The following is an 18,015-nucleotide window of genomic DNA, read 5'->3' on the forward strand; positions in this document are numbered from 1 at the left end:
ACACACGCAAGCTTACCGACCAACGTTTGCATATATCTCAGGGGATCTATATATATAATTATATATATATTGTTCTCAATCTCAATATTTTCGACATAATTAGGAGTCTGTTTTTTACTATTCTTGTAAATCAGTGTTATATATAGACATTTTTGTGTGGGAACTTGCCCATACAACTATCGAAGATGTTGTTAGGGAAAGGGATATGTTCCATATCTTAACGTGTATATCTTTAGTCAATATTCTCTACTTGTGCATTAAGTCTATTGTATCTATATATACTCTTTACATATCAATAAGACAAACAACGCTTTTCACTGAGATTTAAATGGTATTAGAGTCAAGTTACAAAACCCTAAATATCTAAAAAAAATTCTTCTCCGCCATTTCTTGTTTTTCTAGGAAACAGGTTTTCTAATTCTACTATTTGTCTCCTATCTACACGATGGCTACATCATCGGCTCTTTCTACTACTACTACTAAGGAATTGATCACGTCTTCTCCTTACCACCTATCCTCTAATGATCAGCCGCATCATGTTCTTACTCCGTTTCTCCTTAATGGTGAAAACTATGAGAAGTGGGCTAAGATTGCACGCAACAATCTTGCAGCAAAGCATAAACTTGGTCTTGTCGATGGTACTCTTCTTAAACCTGCTACTGATTCTCCCGATTACCAACGGTGGGTTCAAGTCAACTCGATGTTATGCGGCTGGCTCTATGCGAGTTTAGATCCTCAAGTCCAGAAGGTGATCTCGTTTGTTGACAACGCAAAAGTCATATGGGACAATTTGCGTGTTTGTTACTCTATTGGGAATGCTTCTCGTGTTCATCAAATAAAATCTTCTATTGCTCGATGTGCTCAAGATGGTCAGCCTGTTGCTGATTATTTCGGCCAACTCAAGGTCATGTGGGATGACCTTGATGATTTTGAGCCCTTTATTGATTGTTGTTGCAATTCTCCGTCTTGTCCTCAACGTCTCAAGCAACAAGCACGTCGAGATCTTGAGCATATTCATCAATTTCTCATGGGTCTCGACGCTTCTCGGTTTGGTACTACACATACCAATATTCTTAGCCGTCTCAACCGCGACACCGATGTAACAATTGACCATGTTTACTCTGAAGTTATTGCTGAAGAACGCCATCTTATTGTGGCTCGATCTAAAGAAGAACGTATTGATGCCGTCGGTTTTGCTGTGAAAGCTGGTAATTATTGTGGCTCGATAATTAGGACTGTGTGTTTTACTATTCTTGTAAATCAGTGTTATATAGAGTCAAGCTTTACCAACCAATGTTTGCATATATCTCAAGGAATCTATATATATAGAGTCAGTCACTCAATCTCAGGCCTTGAATGGCATCAGATTTTATATCAGATTTTGGCTTTTGATTATGCAAAATCTATTTTTTCAGCCATTCATGAATTTTTTTAAAAAATAGATTTCTTAAATATCAGGAAAACCAGATTTTGCTAGATTTTACCAATTCCTTCATAAAATCCAAAAACCACATTTTGTGGGTTTTTAGGAAAATATTAAGTGACTTTTTTTTCCTAATAAAAAAACTATAATAAATTCAATTAAACCTTTTTAAAAATAATTATATACAAAAACCAAAAACTAATCAAGTTACCATTCAAGTTTTTACAAAAACTAAAATCTACACCAAAAATCAAAAACTCAAAACTAAAAGCCAAAAACAAAAAACTAAAAACTAAAACCATTTAAAAACTACAAAACATTCAAGGCCTCAATGTTGAACCCATTCTTTTAACCTTTATCAATTAGGATTCTGTCCTTTTTTTTTTACTGATGTTGAAAAAGTGTAAATAAATAGGAAACAGAACAATTTTCTCACTGTAATAATAATAAGAAAATAAAAATAGTTATAAGAAACAGTAAGTCACTTGGTTGTTTTTTCCTCACTGACTTTCTGCATGACTGTTTTTAAAACTCCGGCATAAATGTAGATCCGAAACTGCCCAAGAAGGGAATATTATTAATTGATAGATTCATAATCAATCACAATACCCCGAACTCGTCGCTGCCCATGTCCTAACACTTGTGATGATGGTTCATATAACACTGGGACATTCTCTGGAATTCGCATCTCATGCGAGTGTCCAGAGATGCACATCGATCCTGACCCGTCTTGTTGCCAATACACTTCCACCATTATTCCTCGAGGATTCTCTGCATTTTCTGTTCCAGGGATGCCTACAAATCTTGCTCCCACAGGTATCTGTACATTGAGGTTTTGTGTCCATTAACTTGGATGCCTACATGTGATAAGTTAAAAACTTGGATGGACGTTGTCTATTTACCTCGACTGAGATGCCTGATTCTAATTCGAGAGTGACCATGGTTCCTTCAACCGTTGCACTTTCTAGTTCAGCCCGTCTAGCAATGTTCAGAAACACTTCTTCAAGAGTGGCAAGACCGAGTTGAATGTCTGAGATACCAAATTCAGATTCCCTATCTTGTAGCTCCGCGAAAAACCCCTATTGCGTTAGTTATGGAAAAAAAAAATTATAAGTGAAGTCATTCATCAGATGAAGATCTAAGAGATAACTAAAGCTTTGTAGATGGTTACCGTCAAAAGTTTTTCTTTGTCGTGGGGGATAACAAAGGTCATGAAAGCTTTGCTTTCTTCTGTTGGCTCAACTTTCAGATGCTGCAAAATATTAATGTTCCTGGCTTAGAGGCACAAGATTGTATATTTACAAATTAAACAATGCTTTACTAATTAAAAAAAAAAAAATACATACCTCCTTGAAGAATCTTTTCAATGGCTCGGATGAAGTTCCAGCACCATCATTTTTGTTTTCGGGGAAGCTAACGGTAGTAATAAAACCCGTGCCAAAGCGGGATTTTAACCTGATTGAGGTTCCCATGCAGCGGAGCCTGCCTTTAGCCATGATCCCGATTCGGTCACCTAATATATCAGCTTCCTCCATAGAATGCGTCGTTAGTATAATGGCACGACCTTTCTTTGATTCTTGTATAATGTCCCACACATGTCTCCTCGTGATAGGGTCCATTCCAGTTGTCTACAATCCACGAAAAAAGCATGGCTAAGTTAATTAGAAAAACTGACATACGCATGTTCATGTGTGAATATATATACTAAACGCATTTTATAGAGGAACGTTACAGACCGGCTCATCTAGAAAAACCAGCTTGGGATCACCAATGAGTGCTATACCAACGCTGAGTCGACGTTTCATTCCACCACTGTAACTTCCTGCTCTAATTTTGGCTGCTCCTGTTAGCCTTACATCTGCCAGTAACTTCTCTGCAATCTGTATAACGTAAACAAATAAAATTAATTTTGAAAGGAAAAAGGTATGCATAACCCAAATTTTGAGTCAGATTTGTAAAATGATATATAGATGCTGGTGGCAATGAAGTAACTTTTGTGTTATTCCAGTGACTTACCGATTTGATTGATGCTGGTGGCAACCCTTTGATGCTAGCAAAGAGGTGGAGGTGATCTTCACCAGACAAAGCATCCCAAAGAATATCAAACTGTTAAAAAAAAAAAAAAAAAAAAAAAGAGTGAAAACGACATAAACCATTTTAAGCAGAATGATGATTTGATTGTTTTGTCTGAGGACAATTGAGAAGGAAGAATTGAAATTAAATTGAACCTACCTGAGGACAAACTCCTATCATTTTACGAATGTTGGACATACCAACAGAGCTTCTTATGGAATTTCCATAAATAATTGCTGTTTAAGTCAACCAAAATTAGATTAGTTAATTTTTTTCCAAAATCTTGCTTCATCATCAAGATTGAAACAAAAAAAAAAGGTGAACAAGCTTTTCTTACCATCGCCACCAGTAACTGGATTTATGCCAGTCAAACAACTAATAGTAGTTGTTTTCCCCGCGCCATTGGGGCCGAGAAGACAAAACAACTGATCTTTGGCAATGTTCATCCACAAACCCTGTATATTATATTTCCATGAATAATTACTTGAATAATAAATGGAACTGTTGTTGTAACACATATATGTATCTCAGGTACATGAGGTAACAGATTTGGCAAAAACCATACAATACGAGAAATGCTTCAATATTTTCCTTGTTTTCTACTTATTGAAAAAAAAAAGATAACATACCTTTACAGCATGAAAGGGTGCAGTTTTTTTGCGTTTGCAGCATCCAAGCTTTGTTGTTCCAGGATATGTCTTGGCAAGACCATGTATCTGAACTGCAATGTTGGGATCAACTACTCCACCCATTGCTTGTTGTTTAACTAAAATCTCCTCTTTAAGCACATCTTCGTCCTCTGGCGTAACATGCTCTACACGTGGTACTGAACCAATACAGCTACAAATACTCCCTTCTGTAATAAAAAAAAAAAAAAAACATTTTGTTAATATGGTTTTGCGTTTTCCAAACACCGTACGTACCCATAAGTTTTATATCAGCGCAATAGAGACAAGTATATACCTTTCACTTTGTTGCCTTCTTTTCCAGTCCAGTAACTAGGTTTTAGAAAGTAGAAGATGGATTTCCTCACGCCGGATGCATTGGGAATAATATTGTCAAAGTAGAGAGCCAATGCAAACCAGAAAAAGAATGTCCCTACAAGCCATATGTAGATTTCATTCTGCCACAACACAAGGTTCAAATTAAAAAAAAAAACACATTTTGGGTCAGAGATTGATCATAGACAGTTAATTATCAGATATCAAATAATTTATCTCAAAAAAGGATGACATACAATTGAAATAACATCATCCGTTTGGCGTATTACTCTTTCACTCCAACTTATTCCAGAATTTCCAGGAGATGATGTTGATGTTGCCCCAAATAGTATATTCAGACCCTTAGAAAAGGTATTCGGTGGAAAGAATGACCAAACCACACGGCGAGCAATCGATTGTGATTTTGTATAAGGAATATCCAAAGTTGTTACAGTCTTCAATTAGAATTATAATAATTAGTAAGTAAGTCCAAGATATAAAGAAACCAAAAATTTCAGCTACTGTGTTAGCACAAGAGAGGCCAAACCTGTGTTATAAAACTAATCATGAACACAAGGAAACCGACAGTTGTTGCTGAAGATGATTTGCTAATGAAAGATGATAACGCGAATGCTAGGCCAATCTAAAGCAGCACAAAGTAAAATAGTCATGATACAGGAATATCCTCAAGATGAAAAGCAGAGCAGCATAATTAGAAAATGAAAGTTCCTTTTTACCATACTAAACTGGAAAAGCAAGAAGAGCAGGAAGATAACAACAAAACTGTTCTTCAAGAAAAAATCAAACTGGAACATCATTCCAAAGAGGACCAAGAAGAGTGAGGAGACAAAGGTAAGGAGTCCTTCCCATAAGAGCCACGACAACCAATATGCAGAGTCATATACACCCATCGTTGTCATTGCCTGTTGAACACAGCAAAGAGAATAAAATAAATGATCCAATAACCAAGACACAATGGTAACAACAACCTCAGCTATCCAAAAGAAATAGAGAGATTATTAGAAAACCTCGCGAAGTTTTAGCTCTTTCTCGGTAACCAGGGAACCGAGTTGGAGAACAAAACCAAACATGGAGAAAGCAAGAAAGAACACTGGTCCCATAAGAGACAATCCAGACGATTCGTCTACTCTACCACCAATAGCTGGACGCGCAAATTCCTTAAATCCAAAACCCCAACTAAACTTTGGATCTGAAAATGTATAAAAAAAGACTCTAATGATCCATGTTCAAAGAAGCAGCTAGCCACATATTCATATACTAACAATGCTACAAAAATCTTCCTAAACAAAAAGATTCAGGAATGAATATATATATATATATATATGTATATATATATATAGTATATCGTATGGTTTTTATACCTCCAATTAAAGACCTTGCGATTTCACGCTCTGCCGCGATTTGAAGAGGAACAAGGAACGAAAACGTAGGATCTTGAACCCCACCACGTTTATCCTCCAAGCTAGAATTTGTTTGAATACCATAGCTAATCACTGTAGCATTCTTTTCCACAAAATGCAAAGCTCCTGGTACCTGCAACGGATGTGACATAAACCATGCATCTACCTCCTCTGGCTTTCCAAATGATTGAACCTGACAAAAAAAGAGAGAGGCATAACTAAACTATTTTAACATATATATTCTTGTAACCATGAAAAAAATGAAGAGATCTCTTATTTAAACCCTAACCTTATTGTTCGGGATTGGTCGTCCGGGATTGTTAGCCATAATAGCAGAGACAATGTTAGTCACGCGACGGCTCTGGTTCCCACTCCACACGAAGTCAAAGCATGGAAGTATCGCGTAAAACTTATCCTCGCACGGGGGAATCGGAAGAGAGGCTACCGCTTTGGGATCTGTGATGTTTTTGTACTGAGCCGAGGCTAACTTGCTAGCCTTGGTAGATTGCTCGATACTGAAGATGAGAAGGATGAAGAAGAAAGAAGAGAAGAGATGAAGAAACGTAGCTCTCTTGTTCCTCCATGAAAGCAGTAGATTTTTCCTCAACAACGCCGTCAACTGCTGACGAAACAGCGGCAAGCCTTCTCTCAGAGTCATTCTGATCAGAGGAAGAACAAGATTGGAGGGTTTCTCTTTTCTTTTTTTTTTTTTTAACTCTTTGAAAATAGATAACGTTTTTTTTTGTGTGTTTTGATTATATGCTAATGGAAACGCTTTATAAAACTTGATTAAACCATTCCCTATTAAAGGGTTCACATTTATTGCTAGAAAACAAAAACAAAAAGTAAAATTTTTAATTACTCTCTAAAATAGCTGTTGTAGTTCATAAAATTCTTTAAAGTTTTTTTCTTATTTTGTTCATGATTTCAATCAGTTAAGGAAAACGCGTTTTCTATATATGCAAATACACTTTTAATTTTTATTTTGTTTTCCGTTTTTATCTATTAAATTTTGAAATGTTTCCAGTTAGTATTTATTGTTTGTTGATATTTTTTGGGAAAGACGTATCTGTTTCATTCATCGTCATCTGTACTAAGGGGTGATGTATCACTATTATCAGAATCCAGATTTTGTTACACTGTATTCAACTATATATGTTAAAAAAATATACAGTATATGTTAATTAGGTTTTACGGGATTTCCTTTTACGATTTGATCAATTAAAGGGGTGATAGCCAAAAAATAAATAAATAAAAAAAAAGAAGAGAAGTAAAGGTTATGATAAAAAGTGGTGACAAGTGTGAAAAATTCTCATAAGACTTAACGAAGCTTTTATCTTCTTCATCAATGGCGGTTCCTAGTCAAGCCAGTTTCTGTGCGCAGACGAATGCGTTACTTCTGAAAAACTTAACCTTCCAGGTATGTTTGTGTGTGTGTGTGTTGTGAAAAACTTGATGGATCATCTCTCGTTTCTGAAATTGATGATCTTTTTTCTGTGAAATACAAATCTTTTATTTTTTTTTTTTGCACAATGAGATTTTTGATGTTGTTTTAAAAGAAAATATATGTTCTGAATCAATAGCTCAGACTCAATTATTATGTTTTTTTTTTTTTGGGTGCAGAGGAGACACATATGGACTAATGTTAGACTCGTCCTTGTTCCACTCTTGCTTTGCTTACTTCTCCTGGGATTTCAAAAAGTGTCTGATACTATGCAGAAAGCGCAATCGCGCCCGATTGATTGTAAAAATAATGATGACATTAATTGTCCCATCCCAAACCCTCCGTTGTTGCCTCCAATGTTAGAGATTCCAGTGCCTGAATTCCGTGCTGTCAGAGATGGTTTCTTCTCCTACAAAGACCTTCCTGACAAGTCTTGTAGAAAAACAGGAACCTGTCCTGTAACTATACTTCTTACTGGGAGTAACCATTCCCTTGGTCAAGGTATATGCATGCTTGATCTGTCTCTGTGTAACACTTACTTTTGTTTTTTTGTGTTTCTGTGTGTTAACTTATCAGCTCAAGTTGTTTTTCACAGCTATATCTGAGAATATGTTTGGTGGTTCGTTTGCTGTGAATTCCTCCGACCTCTTCGCTAGTTTAGCCAATAATGTCTTGGTATGATTTTGATATTTCTTTCCATCAAAATAAGTGCAGACATCTATCTCTATCCATCTCTCTGTGTCGTCTTAGATTTTTTACCAAAGTTCATGATGACTTCAGGGTTCAACACAACCAGCAGGCACAACCAATTATCAAGATCCAGGGATTATATCGGGTAATCCCATCTACAGCATCCAAACTCAGTGCAGTCCAAACGCTACATGGCCACTCTCCATTGGGAAAACTCGTACAGGTAACAAAGCTTGAGAATGAGAGAATAAAATGTGAGGTTTTCTTCACTTTTGATGATTAATTTAGTAGCTGTGTCTATGTATCTCAGGGGTGAAGTGTGTTCAAGGGTTGTTTTCCTGGAAGAATAACTCTGCAGAGGTCAATGATGAGCTTTTCAAGGGTAGTTGGAGGGGAAATCCTGACCGGATGACTAATGAGATTGCTGCAGGTTGGTTAAATTCTATTCTATATATATGCATATATGTACTAATTATCAAGTTGTGATTCTTGACTGTTGATGTTTTTTTTTTTTTTTTTTTTCTGCCTTAGCATATGATCTCATGAATACGGATAGAAGCAACTTCGATGTGAGCATCTGGTATAACTCAACATACAGTTACGGCGAATCAAGTGGACCTTTGGTTCGTGTTCCTCGCTTGCTCAATCTGGTATGAAATTAAGCCAAGGCTATAGCACTCTCAAGGCACCGTTGAATTTTGTAATATATGCGCTTTTACACGTTTCTTTTGATTGAACCGGTCCAATGTTTCACACTGTGCAAAACTGCAGGTATCAAGTGCTTATCTTACGTTTCTGAAAGGCCCCGGGACGAGGATACTATTCGAGTTTGTCAAAGAAGTTCCTAAACACCAATCTAAAGTCGGTTTTGATTTTGCTGTCTATTTTGAACCGCTTTTTTTCACTTGGGTTCTTCTTCTTCTATTCCCTGTAAGTTCTTCTACAATTGAATACTTTAGGCCATTACAAGTACTAAACTCAACAAAGTATTCAGTCCCAATACGTGTCTCTGTGTATGTATCATTCTGCAGGTGGTCTTGACATCATTGGTGTATGAGAAGCAACAGCGTCTAAGAATTATAATGAAAATGCACGGTCTAGGCGATGGTCCATATTGGATGATTTCTTATGCCTATTTTCTTACTTTATCTCTGTGTTATGTCGCTGCTTTGGTGGTCTTCGGTTCTGTTATAGGACTCAAGTACTTCCGGCTCAATGACTACAGCATTCAGTTCATTTTCTTTTTCATCTTCATAAATCTGCAAATCTCTTTCGCCTTTTTAGTTTCTACAGTATTCTCAAAGGTTAAGACTGCAACAGGTACTCAACAATCACATTTCTTGAATTCATCTCAAGAATATGTTTCAATTTCAAAAAAACGACTTCTTGAATTTACTTGGCTTAATTGTAGTTGTTGCTTACACATTGGTGTTTGGAAGTGGGCTCTTTGCAACCTTTCTCTTCGGAGCACTGCTTGAAAATCGCTCATTCCCTGGTAAGTTAACAAAATCAATACCTTGAATAAAAAATACACATGCAAATTTATATATGACCACTTATTAACTAGTATCTATCTACGTTCACAGAAAAATATATTCTTTCCTTGGAGTTGTATCCCGGTTTTTCCTTATACCGAGGAGTGTATGAGTTCTCGAAATCTGTTAGCCGTGGAAACGGGATGAAGTGGAAAGATCTCAGTGAAAACGGAATGTATAAGCTGTTCTACATCATGTCAGTGGAGTGGATTGTGACTCTCACTGTGGCCTACTGTATAGATGCGGTTTCCTCATCAGGGAAAAGTCCTTTCTCATTCTTCAAGAACCCTTTCAAGAAATCATCTTCGTTACCAAGTCCTAGTGTGCAAAGGCAAAGCTCTGACAACGTCGTCATTGATATGAATAAAACAGATGTCACTCACGAGGTATGGGAAGAACAGAATCTTTAAGTTTTCTTATTCAATTTCCATATGTATTTCTCGTTCTGATAAAAATAAAAAATGAAAATAATCAGAGGGAGAAAGTTGAACAATTAAGGGAAAATTGGAGCACAGGGCATGCGATCGTGTGTGACAACCTGAAGAAGGTGTATCCTGGTAGAGATGGTAACCCGGCAAAGCTAGCTGTAAGAGGTTTATACCTCGACGTGCCTGCAGGGGAATGCTTTGGCATGCTTGGACCCAATGGTGCTGGCAAAACCTCTTTCATCAATATGGTGAGTTTCGCAAATTAAAACCACTATTATTACACTGCATAAACGTTTCATAGTTTCAAAACTTTGTAACATTGTACTGCTGCCTTAGATGACCGGGCTCCTGAAACCGACATCTGGAACTGCGTTTGTTCAAGGTTTGGACATATGCAAGGATATGAACAAAGTGTATACAAGCATAGGCGTATGCCCACAGCACGAGTAAATCCCCTTAATCAACTTTTTTCATTTTATTCCTTTACCAAGCAAGGAACAACGAGAGGAATGTTTATTTATTTTCCTCTCAGCTTGCTTTGGGAGACGCTAACAGGAAGGGAGCATCTGCTCTTTTATGGGAGACTTAAGAATTTCAAGGGATCTGCTCTAACGAAAGTATGTTTATCGCTTTGCAATTATCTTATATATGTGTTATTACTCCACTAGAGAATCTTGATTTATGGATATGTGATCATTTACAAGGCTGTGGAAGAGTCTCTCAAAAGTGTCAGCCTATTCGATGGAGGAGTTGCTGACAAACCTGCTGGAAAATACAGCGGAGGTATGAAAAGGCGACTTAGCGTGGCCATTTCGCTTATTGGGAACCCAAAGGTGCAGCTCCTGGTCTCAATTGCCATGTGATTTTGTAAAACAATGGCTAACATTTTATGACGAAACCATGGTCTGATTTTTTTTAATAGGTGGTTTACATGGATGAGCCTAGCACTGGACTTGATCCAGCCTCAAGAAAGAACTTATGGACAGTGATCCTGCGTGCAAAACAGAACACAGCCATAATCCTCACAAGTAATTTCAGTCTCTTTCTCACTACTCTCCTACATCTGAAACTGAACCTATTTAGACTCATCTTGTCTAAAAGAGCTGTGAAGGCTAATACGTCTCATAAGAAAGTGATGGATATTTTAACCTATTCTCTCACGTTTGCAGCACACTCGATGGAAGAAGCAGAGTTTCTTTGCGACCGATTGGGGATATTTGTAGACGGAGGCTTGCAATGTGTAGGAAATCCGAAAGAGTTAAAGGGAAGGTATGGAGGATTGTTTGTCTTCACGATCACGACCTCAGTTGAACACGAGGAGGAAGTAGAGAGAATGGTTCAACGTATTTCGCCAAACGCCAAGAGAGTATATCATCTAGCGGGAACACAGAAGTTTGAGATCCCTAAGCAAGAAGTGATGATTGCAGATGTGTTTCTGATGGTGGAGAAGGCCAAAAGCAAATTCACAGTTTTTGCTTGGGGACTCGCCGATACAACTCTCGAAGACGTCTTCTTCAAGGTTGCTACATCTGCTCAAGGCTTCAACTCTTAATGATTCATCCTACCTAGGGCATCACTATTGCTATTATTCTTTTCATTGACTAATTTAATGCCTTGAGAGATACGTTAACTGCAATAGACTTCTTTTTCAATGTTTTGAATCACTGCAATCTGATCAATAGTCCGGTACTTTTGGATCTTAAATACATTACTCCTAGTTAATTATAACAGCAATAAGATGAATAAGAGAAACACTCTAAAGCTCATCACCGTCCGTGACTAGAGAGCCAGAGCCAGTAGCTAATGACCTCATCATGTTCTTTATATGCTCTTGATCGATCCCAAAAACTACTCCAATAGTCACGACTCCAGGATTCTGGCTATTGTAAAACGAGAGAGCAGTGGCTCGTTCGAAACCACCGCTTAAGCAGAAATGAAGCAATCCTTTGGGGAAGACAAAAACATCGCCTTTTCGCAGAACAGTCTGAAAAATCTTGTTGTTGGTATCCACAAATCCAGCAAACACGACTCCACTGACCACAAAGAGCAACTCGGATGACCTCGGATGTGAATGGAACGGCACAGTTCCATCCCTTTGGAGGTCCATGCGAGAGACTGAGAGGCCGAGAGTGTTTAGACCTGGAAACTCTAGTGCGGTGAGCAATGTGACGTTGGACTGAAGATAGTTGTTTGTGTCTCCAGCTACTGTAAGTTTACTTGACTTGAAATCTTGAGCGTTGATTATGGTCGGGTTCTTGCAAGGATATCCATTGATGAAGAAGGTGCTTTGCTCTCCCGGAGCCGTCGGACACGTGTCCTGCATATTGTCCGGATCCGGGGATACAGATGAGATGATCGCACAAAACATAATCACCACGAAAGTTTTCATCCTTATGAATTGGTGATGAAGAGTACTTAACTTATAATATCAGATATATATAGATATATCCACAAAATAAAATAAAGTACTCTGTTTCTAGGCGATGAGGCTTAGAGTTGAGTACACTACTTAGTGGCTTTTTGAGTAAGATTATGTTCTAAGATGTAAATCGCTTCTAAGTAAAACTTTTCACTGTTTTCCAACTAATTGATGTTGACATTATTACTTCTTGAAGCTCTAGTTTTGTTTTGTTTAGCCGACAATGCAATCTTGCTTAGCTATAACAGGAAACCAAAGAAGCTTAACTGGTTAAAAGATTAATTCAGATATTTTCCTCTTATGAGAAAGTACAGTGGTTTGATTAACCAATTTATACAATTAAAAGGGACAGACGTTTATGTCCAAAAGTTTGGAGATTATTTGAAATCTGAGCCGGTAAGAAAACCTTTTCTCTAGTTCCCATTTTCAAACGGGGAAGTATCGGTTTCATCGCGCTTGTGTACGCTCTGGAGAATATCTTTGATGAACTTTATGAAAGAGCAGAGTCCACCCAAGAAGTTATGGTCGATGCGCCGTTTCCACCAAGAACATGCGCGAAATCCACCAGCTTTACTCGTGCTCGTGCAGCCTGCACATCATCATCTCCTCCTTTCATCAAGATCGATTCATTCTCATAAATCATCAGAATCGAGCAAGAATTGAAATGGTAAAGCGTTTGGGTTTCGAACCAATCCTGAGCTCCAACAACTGCACTAAAATCCCATTAGGACCACCATAAACCTCTGACGCAAAAGCACAGTTAGGTGTCAAGTTAGAGTCAGCTGGCGAGTTTGATGACACAAACTTCCTCACAGCCAACCTAGCGCCATCTGCATTGTACCCAAGAACAAGCTTCCTCTCAGGTCTCCAAAAACTTGACTCTTGGTGGTCGAAAATCTTAAAACCCGAAACCCTGAAACCCAACGAAACCGTGGTGGTCTCTCTGTCTTTCTTGATACATTTCTTGAAGCAATCTTCAGATACATCAGGGTACCATGTCCTAGATCCAATCTTAACATCCATAACCGAGGGATTTGAGTACCCGGAAACAACATCATCAAGAACAAGATGAGGAAGCTTGCCAGATCCATCAGACGCTTCCACTAACTGAGTGCCGTGATACACTGGGAAGTATCTATGGATGTGATCTGGAACCATCTTGTTCGACGTGAAAGACTCATAGAACTTAGACTCGTGTTCGCCACGAGAATCACCCTGAAGTGGCTTAAAGAACCTGCCTTGGTCATCCACAAGTGGACCGAGCTTACCATCACTAGCAATGTGACCAGCAACTTGGTGTTCAGGGACCTTGAGCATCTCTGTGCAAATTCAGACTTTATATGGTGATACTGAATCTGAAGAACAAGAAATCAAAACTCAACCATAAGAACATTTCTTACACCGAGAATTAAAAAAATAAAAATTGAATCTTTTTTTAAGACATAATAGATCTAAACATTCAACAGATGATTGATCTAAAATCAAAGTTTCATCCTTTCATATCCAGGAAATAACTCATAATCAACCAAACGCAAAATCCAAAAATAATTTCATTCTTATGAATCAAAAAACTAGGGCTCTTCAATTACAACACATAACCAAAACACGTATATCAGAATCCCTCGAGTTCATCGTCGAAGAAGAGAAAACAAAAACAAAAAAAGCGCGAGAAAGTAACAATTAACAAAACCTAGAATCAAAATCTACGAAAAAAAAGATAAACAATTTGAGATCTCTAAAAAGCGAACAGAAAGTGAAAAAAAAAAAAAAAAAGAAGTAAAAAAGTAAAGATTTTTGTGGTAATAAAAAACATACAAATTGAGTTGGAGCAACACTCAGATCAGATGTAAGAGATTAATCAAAGAAAAATTATAAACATTAAGGACCAAATCTCTTACCAAACAAATCTCCACAGAGAGATTTTGATGTTCAAACGATATTCCATAAGCTACAATACCTTGTCGGGAAGACGAATAAAAAAAAAAAAAAAGTAATTAATCCAAAAAATCGAATCACTAAACCGGACTATCATTGACGAACCGGACTTTTATAAATAAACCGGAATATCATTGACGAACCGGATTTTTAGAAATAAACCGGAATTGAATATATAGGGCTTCTCTTAACGTCTGGTATATACGACGAACTAGTGTCTTCTTTACGAATCCAGCCGTCATCGCTCTTTACTCCGGCCGGCGAAATTAGGTTAATAATCTCTCTTCTTCGATTGTACTACTCTCTTCTTTTTTTTTTAGCTCATCTATGGTTTTGGTGTCTCTCTATATCTGTGAATTTAGGAGCTCATTCTCTGTTACGATTCTCTCTTCAAAGGGTTTATAAGAGGTTTTTGCTTTTTTTTTACACATACAAAATGTTTCGTCTTCGTTGTATTCACCATATCGATTTCTTTTTGTTTCTTTCTTCACAGGATCGTATAAGAATAAATGGGTCGTTTCAAAAACGTAAGTTTCTTTACCCTGTGTGAATTCGTGTTATCTCTTTATAGTTTTTTTTTTTTGGTACTGAAGACTTTGTGGAATTTGGATGATATAGAATAAGAAGAGTAGGGTGATTGTGAAGCCTATATCGAAGAAGAATCAAGAGGATGTTAGTCATGTCACTGGTGATAAGATTCCCAAGAGTTTTGTCTTTTCTAGGATGAAACTCCCTCCCTCTGTTAGACAACTTCAGATGGATTTGAGGAAGCTTATGCTTCCCTACACTGCTCTCAGTCTTAAGGTCTGTTTTCCAAAAAAAACTGCTCTTTAGTTTTGGGAAACACTCAAAAACTAACCATTACTGATGCAAGTTTTTATCTTTATTTCTCTTTGCAGGAGAAGAAGCGAAACACTTTAAGAGACTTTTTGAATGTCTCAGGTCCAATGGGTGTTACTCATTTCCTTATGCTTTCGAAAACTGCGTCTGCTCTGAATCTAAGAGTAGCGAGAACACCTCAGGGACCTACACTTACTTTTAAAATTCATCAGTATTCCTTAGCTTCAGATGTAGCTCAGTCCCAGACTCGGCCTAGATGTCCTCAAGATCTTTTCAAGAGTCCCCCTTTGGTATATTTTAGTCTCAACTTCTTCTCTCTTATACCTATTATATTATGGTTTTTTGTAAGCTGTGGGATTTGCTCAGACCTGACAATGTTTAACTTTCTCGTTGGTTTAGATTGTCCTTTCTGGATTCGGTTCTCAGGAGTTGCATCTGAAACTGGCCACGATTATGTTTCAGAACATATTCCCATCTATTGATATTAACACTGTAAGTTTGTTGCCTAGAGCTCTATATATGCTGTGTTATTGATTTGATTGTAATAACTTGTCTCAGCAATTTGATTCTGTTCTTCTGATGGTGAAATATATCACAGGTCAAGCTCTCCACATGCCAGAGACTAGTACTCTTGAACTACAACAAAGACACAAAGCTCATTGATTTCCGCCATTATTCTATAAGACTTCAGCCTGTTGGAGTGTCTCGCAGGATCAGAAAATTTGTGCAAAATCATCAGGTTCCTGATCTTAGGAATCTCCAGGATGTTAGTGATTTTGTTACCAAGTAAGGATCCACATTAATTTAATCTTGTTTGTTATTTACAACACTCTGTATCGATCTTGGATGAATTGATGTGATGTGTTTCATTCTTTTTTTTTTTTTCCGTATTTTCAGGGCTGGTTACGGATCAGAGAGTGAAGGAGATGAAGAAGCAGCAACGGTGACACTATCATCTGATCTAGGTCGAGTTAACAAAGGTGCCACAAAGAGCGCAGTGAAACTGCAAGAAATTGGACCGAGAATGACTATGCAACTCGTTAAAGTTGAAGAAGGGTTGTGTACAGGAGGAATCATTTTCAGCGAATATGGTAGATGTTAAATCTTATCCCTTACAATTTGGTTTTAAATCTCCCATAATACATGACGGAACACATCCGATATCGAGTTTGTTTTTTCAGAAAATGTGGATGGAAAGAAGGAAAACGTGAAGAAGAAAAAGGATGAAGAGGCTGATGATGAAGAAGAAGAAGATAGTGAAGAAGAAGAAGAAGGTGGAGAGGGTAGTGAAGAAGATGGGGAAGGCATGGATGAAGATTTTGAAGATTGAAAAGAGTTTAAGTAGTGTATAACACTGTTTTCACATGAGACTTTGAATGTCATCAAGTTTTGTTCCTTGGATCTCTAAGTAATGATCTATTTGTCTGACTTGAAATATGAAAACTATTATTACAAAACCTTTTGTACTACGAAAACCAAATTTCTTCTGAGATTTAGTATTTTGACCGAATCATCTACGTACTTTGTTTTTGGAGCGTCTCGTTCTTTTTGGAAACCCGAGGAAATATAAATTCTCTCTCAAGCATCTCAGATTCTCAAATACGTTGTCCCATTTTCTTCTCTTCCAATGATTTAACTAAATTTTACTTCCAATGGATTCGTTTTGCATTTTGACGTAGTAGATCAATATGTTGTTTGGCTTTTGCGTGTTACACTACAATCTAGACTAATCAGAACCATAATTGAAATTGCAATAAAATGATTCATACTCTAGTTTCAAAACTTATACATCATCATTCATTCATTAACCACTAGAGTACGAGAGAACATTATTAGTTAAAGAACACAAAGAAAAAAAGAAGAACACAACAAAATTGTGTATTGAAAAGTTGAGAACTGTTGTTTATAGAGATACGTATAAAACTTTGTATATGCAGATAAAAGTACAAAAAAGACGCGAAGTACAACAATCAGTTGAGGAATCTAACGGCTTTCCATCTCGATTCCTGTGGGCTGTGTGGACGATGACATACATGTTTGTTTAATCGTACGTATCTTCTTAAAAAATCTATATCCAACTCTTTTTTTAGTGATGACCCTCCAGTTTCACTTGTTTCCAAAAATACACCCTTTTTGGAAAACTCATATATATACACTATGTGGCTTTTACAAATTTAGTAACGGTCTAAACAATGTGTATATTTTTTAGGGAGATGGGATATATGGAAGTATCCAATAGAATCCGTGAAAAAAACAATAAAGTTTTTTCAAAGATTTATTATTGCATATATGGGAAGAAATCGTTTGGATATGATTTTTGGCAAATAATGAAACTAGTTTCATATTTTGATTTTAAAGACTAAAATTAAGTTTCATCTATGTGATAAGATTACTAGTTTACATGTATACTGTTTGATGTTTAAGTTATAGTATGCGGTATGATTTTTGTAGAAACACTAGACATATAGAGCTAAAAGTGAGAAAATTAATGATCAACGGTGATAGGTGTAAAAGATTTGGTCGGAAGTAGCAGGTTAGATGGATATTTTCAGACTGAAGAGTAGTATATTAAAGACCCAATTCCCCCTCTTGAAGTTTCAAGACGAACGAACTACTAACTAAAACGTCTTTATTATTATTATATTTTTTTTTTACTAATTAAAACGTGTAAGGGAAATAAACATGTTGCTTCTCCTCTCGTGAAATAATTCACAATCTGGTATTTATTATGGGATTTATGACTTATTTATTGCAGATATATTTCTTTCCTCAACCCTATATTTAAGCAAAATGCTATTTATTTCCGAATCAATTAATAAATATGTTT

General features: G+C 36.9%; 4 protein-coding genes and 2 pseudogenes across 10 annotated transcripts; 3 read left to right on the forward strand and 3 right to left on the reverse strand.

The window, feature by feature from the left end:
• Positions 1-374: 374 nt before the first annotated feature.
• Positions 375-1,451, forward strand: LOC147923106 (uncharacterized). The gene is made up of 2 exons (XM_087497914.1): positions 375-1,330; positions 1,443-1,451. Exons 1-2 carry the CDS (start codon positions 446-448, stop codon positions 1,449-1,451), a joined length of 894 nt encoding a protein of 297 aa, XP_087354040.1. The 5' UTR covers positions 375-445.
• Positions 1,452-1,755: 304 nt separating this feature from the next.
• LOC104762285 (ABC transporter A family member 9) lies at positions 1,756-6,778 on the reverse strand. Its single transcript, XM_010485548.2, has 16 exons — positions 6,187-6,778; positions 5,859-6,090; positions 5,505-5,686; positions 5,214-5,399; positions 5,024-5,119; positions 4,734-4,931; positions 4,460-4,619; positions 4,126-4,352; positions 3,834-3,951; positions 3,656-3,732; positions 3,440-3,529; positions 3,160-3,303; positions 2,770-3,051; positions 2,595-2,675; positions 2,326-2,502; positions 1,756-2,243 (listed from the first exon to the last, which is right to left on the reverse strand). The coding sequence occupies exons 1-16, from the start codon at positions 6,553-6,555 to the stop codon at positions 2,001-2,003; spliced, it is 2,862 nt and encodes a 953-aa protein (XP_010483850.2). The 5' UTR covers positions 6,556-6,778; the 3' UTR covers positions 1,756-2,000.
• LOC104762292 (ABC transporter A family member 10-like) lies at positions 6,707-11,698 on the forward strand. Of its 2 annotated transcripts, XM_087497986.1 has the most exons (16): positions 6,707-7,317; positions 7,521-7,842; positions 7,937-8,016; positions 8,122-8,254; positions 8,342-8,461; positions 8,563-8,681; positions 8,803-8,961; positions 9,063-9,351; positions 9,443-9,526; positions 9,618-9,952; positions 10,042-10,242; positions 10,331-10,440; positions 10,527-10,611; positions 10,699-10,827; positions 10,917-11,022; positions 11,164-11,698. In XM_087497986.1, the coding sequence occupies exons 1-16, from the start codon at positions 7,246-7,248 to the stop codon at positions 11,544-11,546; spliced, it is 2,727 nt and encodes a 908-aa protein (XP_087354112.1). In that variant the 5' UTR covers positions 6,707-7,245; the 3' UTR covers positions 11,547-11,698. The 2 variants fall into 2 exon arrangements, with proteins under 2 accessions (XP_087354112.1, XP_087354113.1); XM_087497987.1 differs by lacking the exons at positions 10,527-10,611; positions 10,699-10,827; positions 10,917-11,022; positions 11,164-11,698 and having other exon boundaries at positions 7,018-7,317; positions 10,331-10,444.
• LOC104762291 (germin-like protein subfamily 3 member 4 pseudogene) lies at positions 11,617-12,383 on the reverse strand (annotated as a pseudogene). The gene has a single exon (XR_015588320.1). The product of XR_015588320.1 is annotated as a germin-like protein subfamily 3 member 4 pseudogene (transcript).
• Positions 12,384-12,680: 297 nt separating this feature from the next.
• On the reverse strand, positions 12,681-14,385 carry LOC104762293 (inositol polyphosphate multikinase beta pseudogene; annotated as a pseudogene). Its single transcript, XR_015588319.1, has 2 exons — positions 14,312-14,385; positions 12,681-13,768 (listed from the first exon to the last, which is right to left on the reverse strand). The product of XR_015588319.1 is annotated as an inositol polyphosphate multikinase beta pseudogene (transcript).
• Positions 14,386-14,537: 152 nt separating this feature from the next.
• LOC104762294 (peter Pan-like protein) lies at positions 14,538-16,645 on the forward strand. 4 transcript variants are annotated; one of them, XM_010485555.3, is made up of 9 exons: positions 14,548-14,618; positions 14,711-14,756; positions 14,842-14,875; positions 14,967-15,152; positions 15,248-15,478; positions 15,588-15,680; positions 15,787-15,974; positions 16,086-16,279; positions 16,370-16,645. In XM_010485555.3, exons 3-9 carry the CDS (start codon positions 14,858-14,860, stop codon positions 16,516-16,518), a joined length of 1,059 nt encoding a protein of 352 aa, XP_010483857.1. In that variant the 5' UTR covers positions 14,548-14,618; positions 14,711-14,756; positions 14,842-14,857; the 3' UTR covers positions 16,519-16,645. The 4 variants fall into 4 exon arrangements, with proteins under 4 accessions (XP_010483858.1, XP_010483856.1, XP_010483857.1 ...); XM_087497988.1 differs by having other exon boundaries at positions 14,550-14,618; positions 16,357-16,645; XM_010485556.2 differs by lacking the exon at positions 14,711-14,756 and having other exon boundaries at positions 14,538-14,618; positions 16,357-16,645.
• Positions 16,646-18,015: the final 1,370 nt, after the last annotated feature.

The sequence above is a fragment of the Camelina sativa genome, chromosome 18 (assembly GCF_030686135.1).
Source record: "Camelina sativa cultivar CO46 ecotype springtype chromosome 18, ASM3068613v1".
Lineage (NCBI taxonomy): Eukaryota > Viridiplantae > Streptophyta > Magnoliopsida > Brassicales > Brassicaceae > Camelina > Camelina sativa.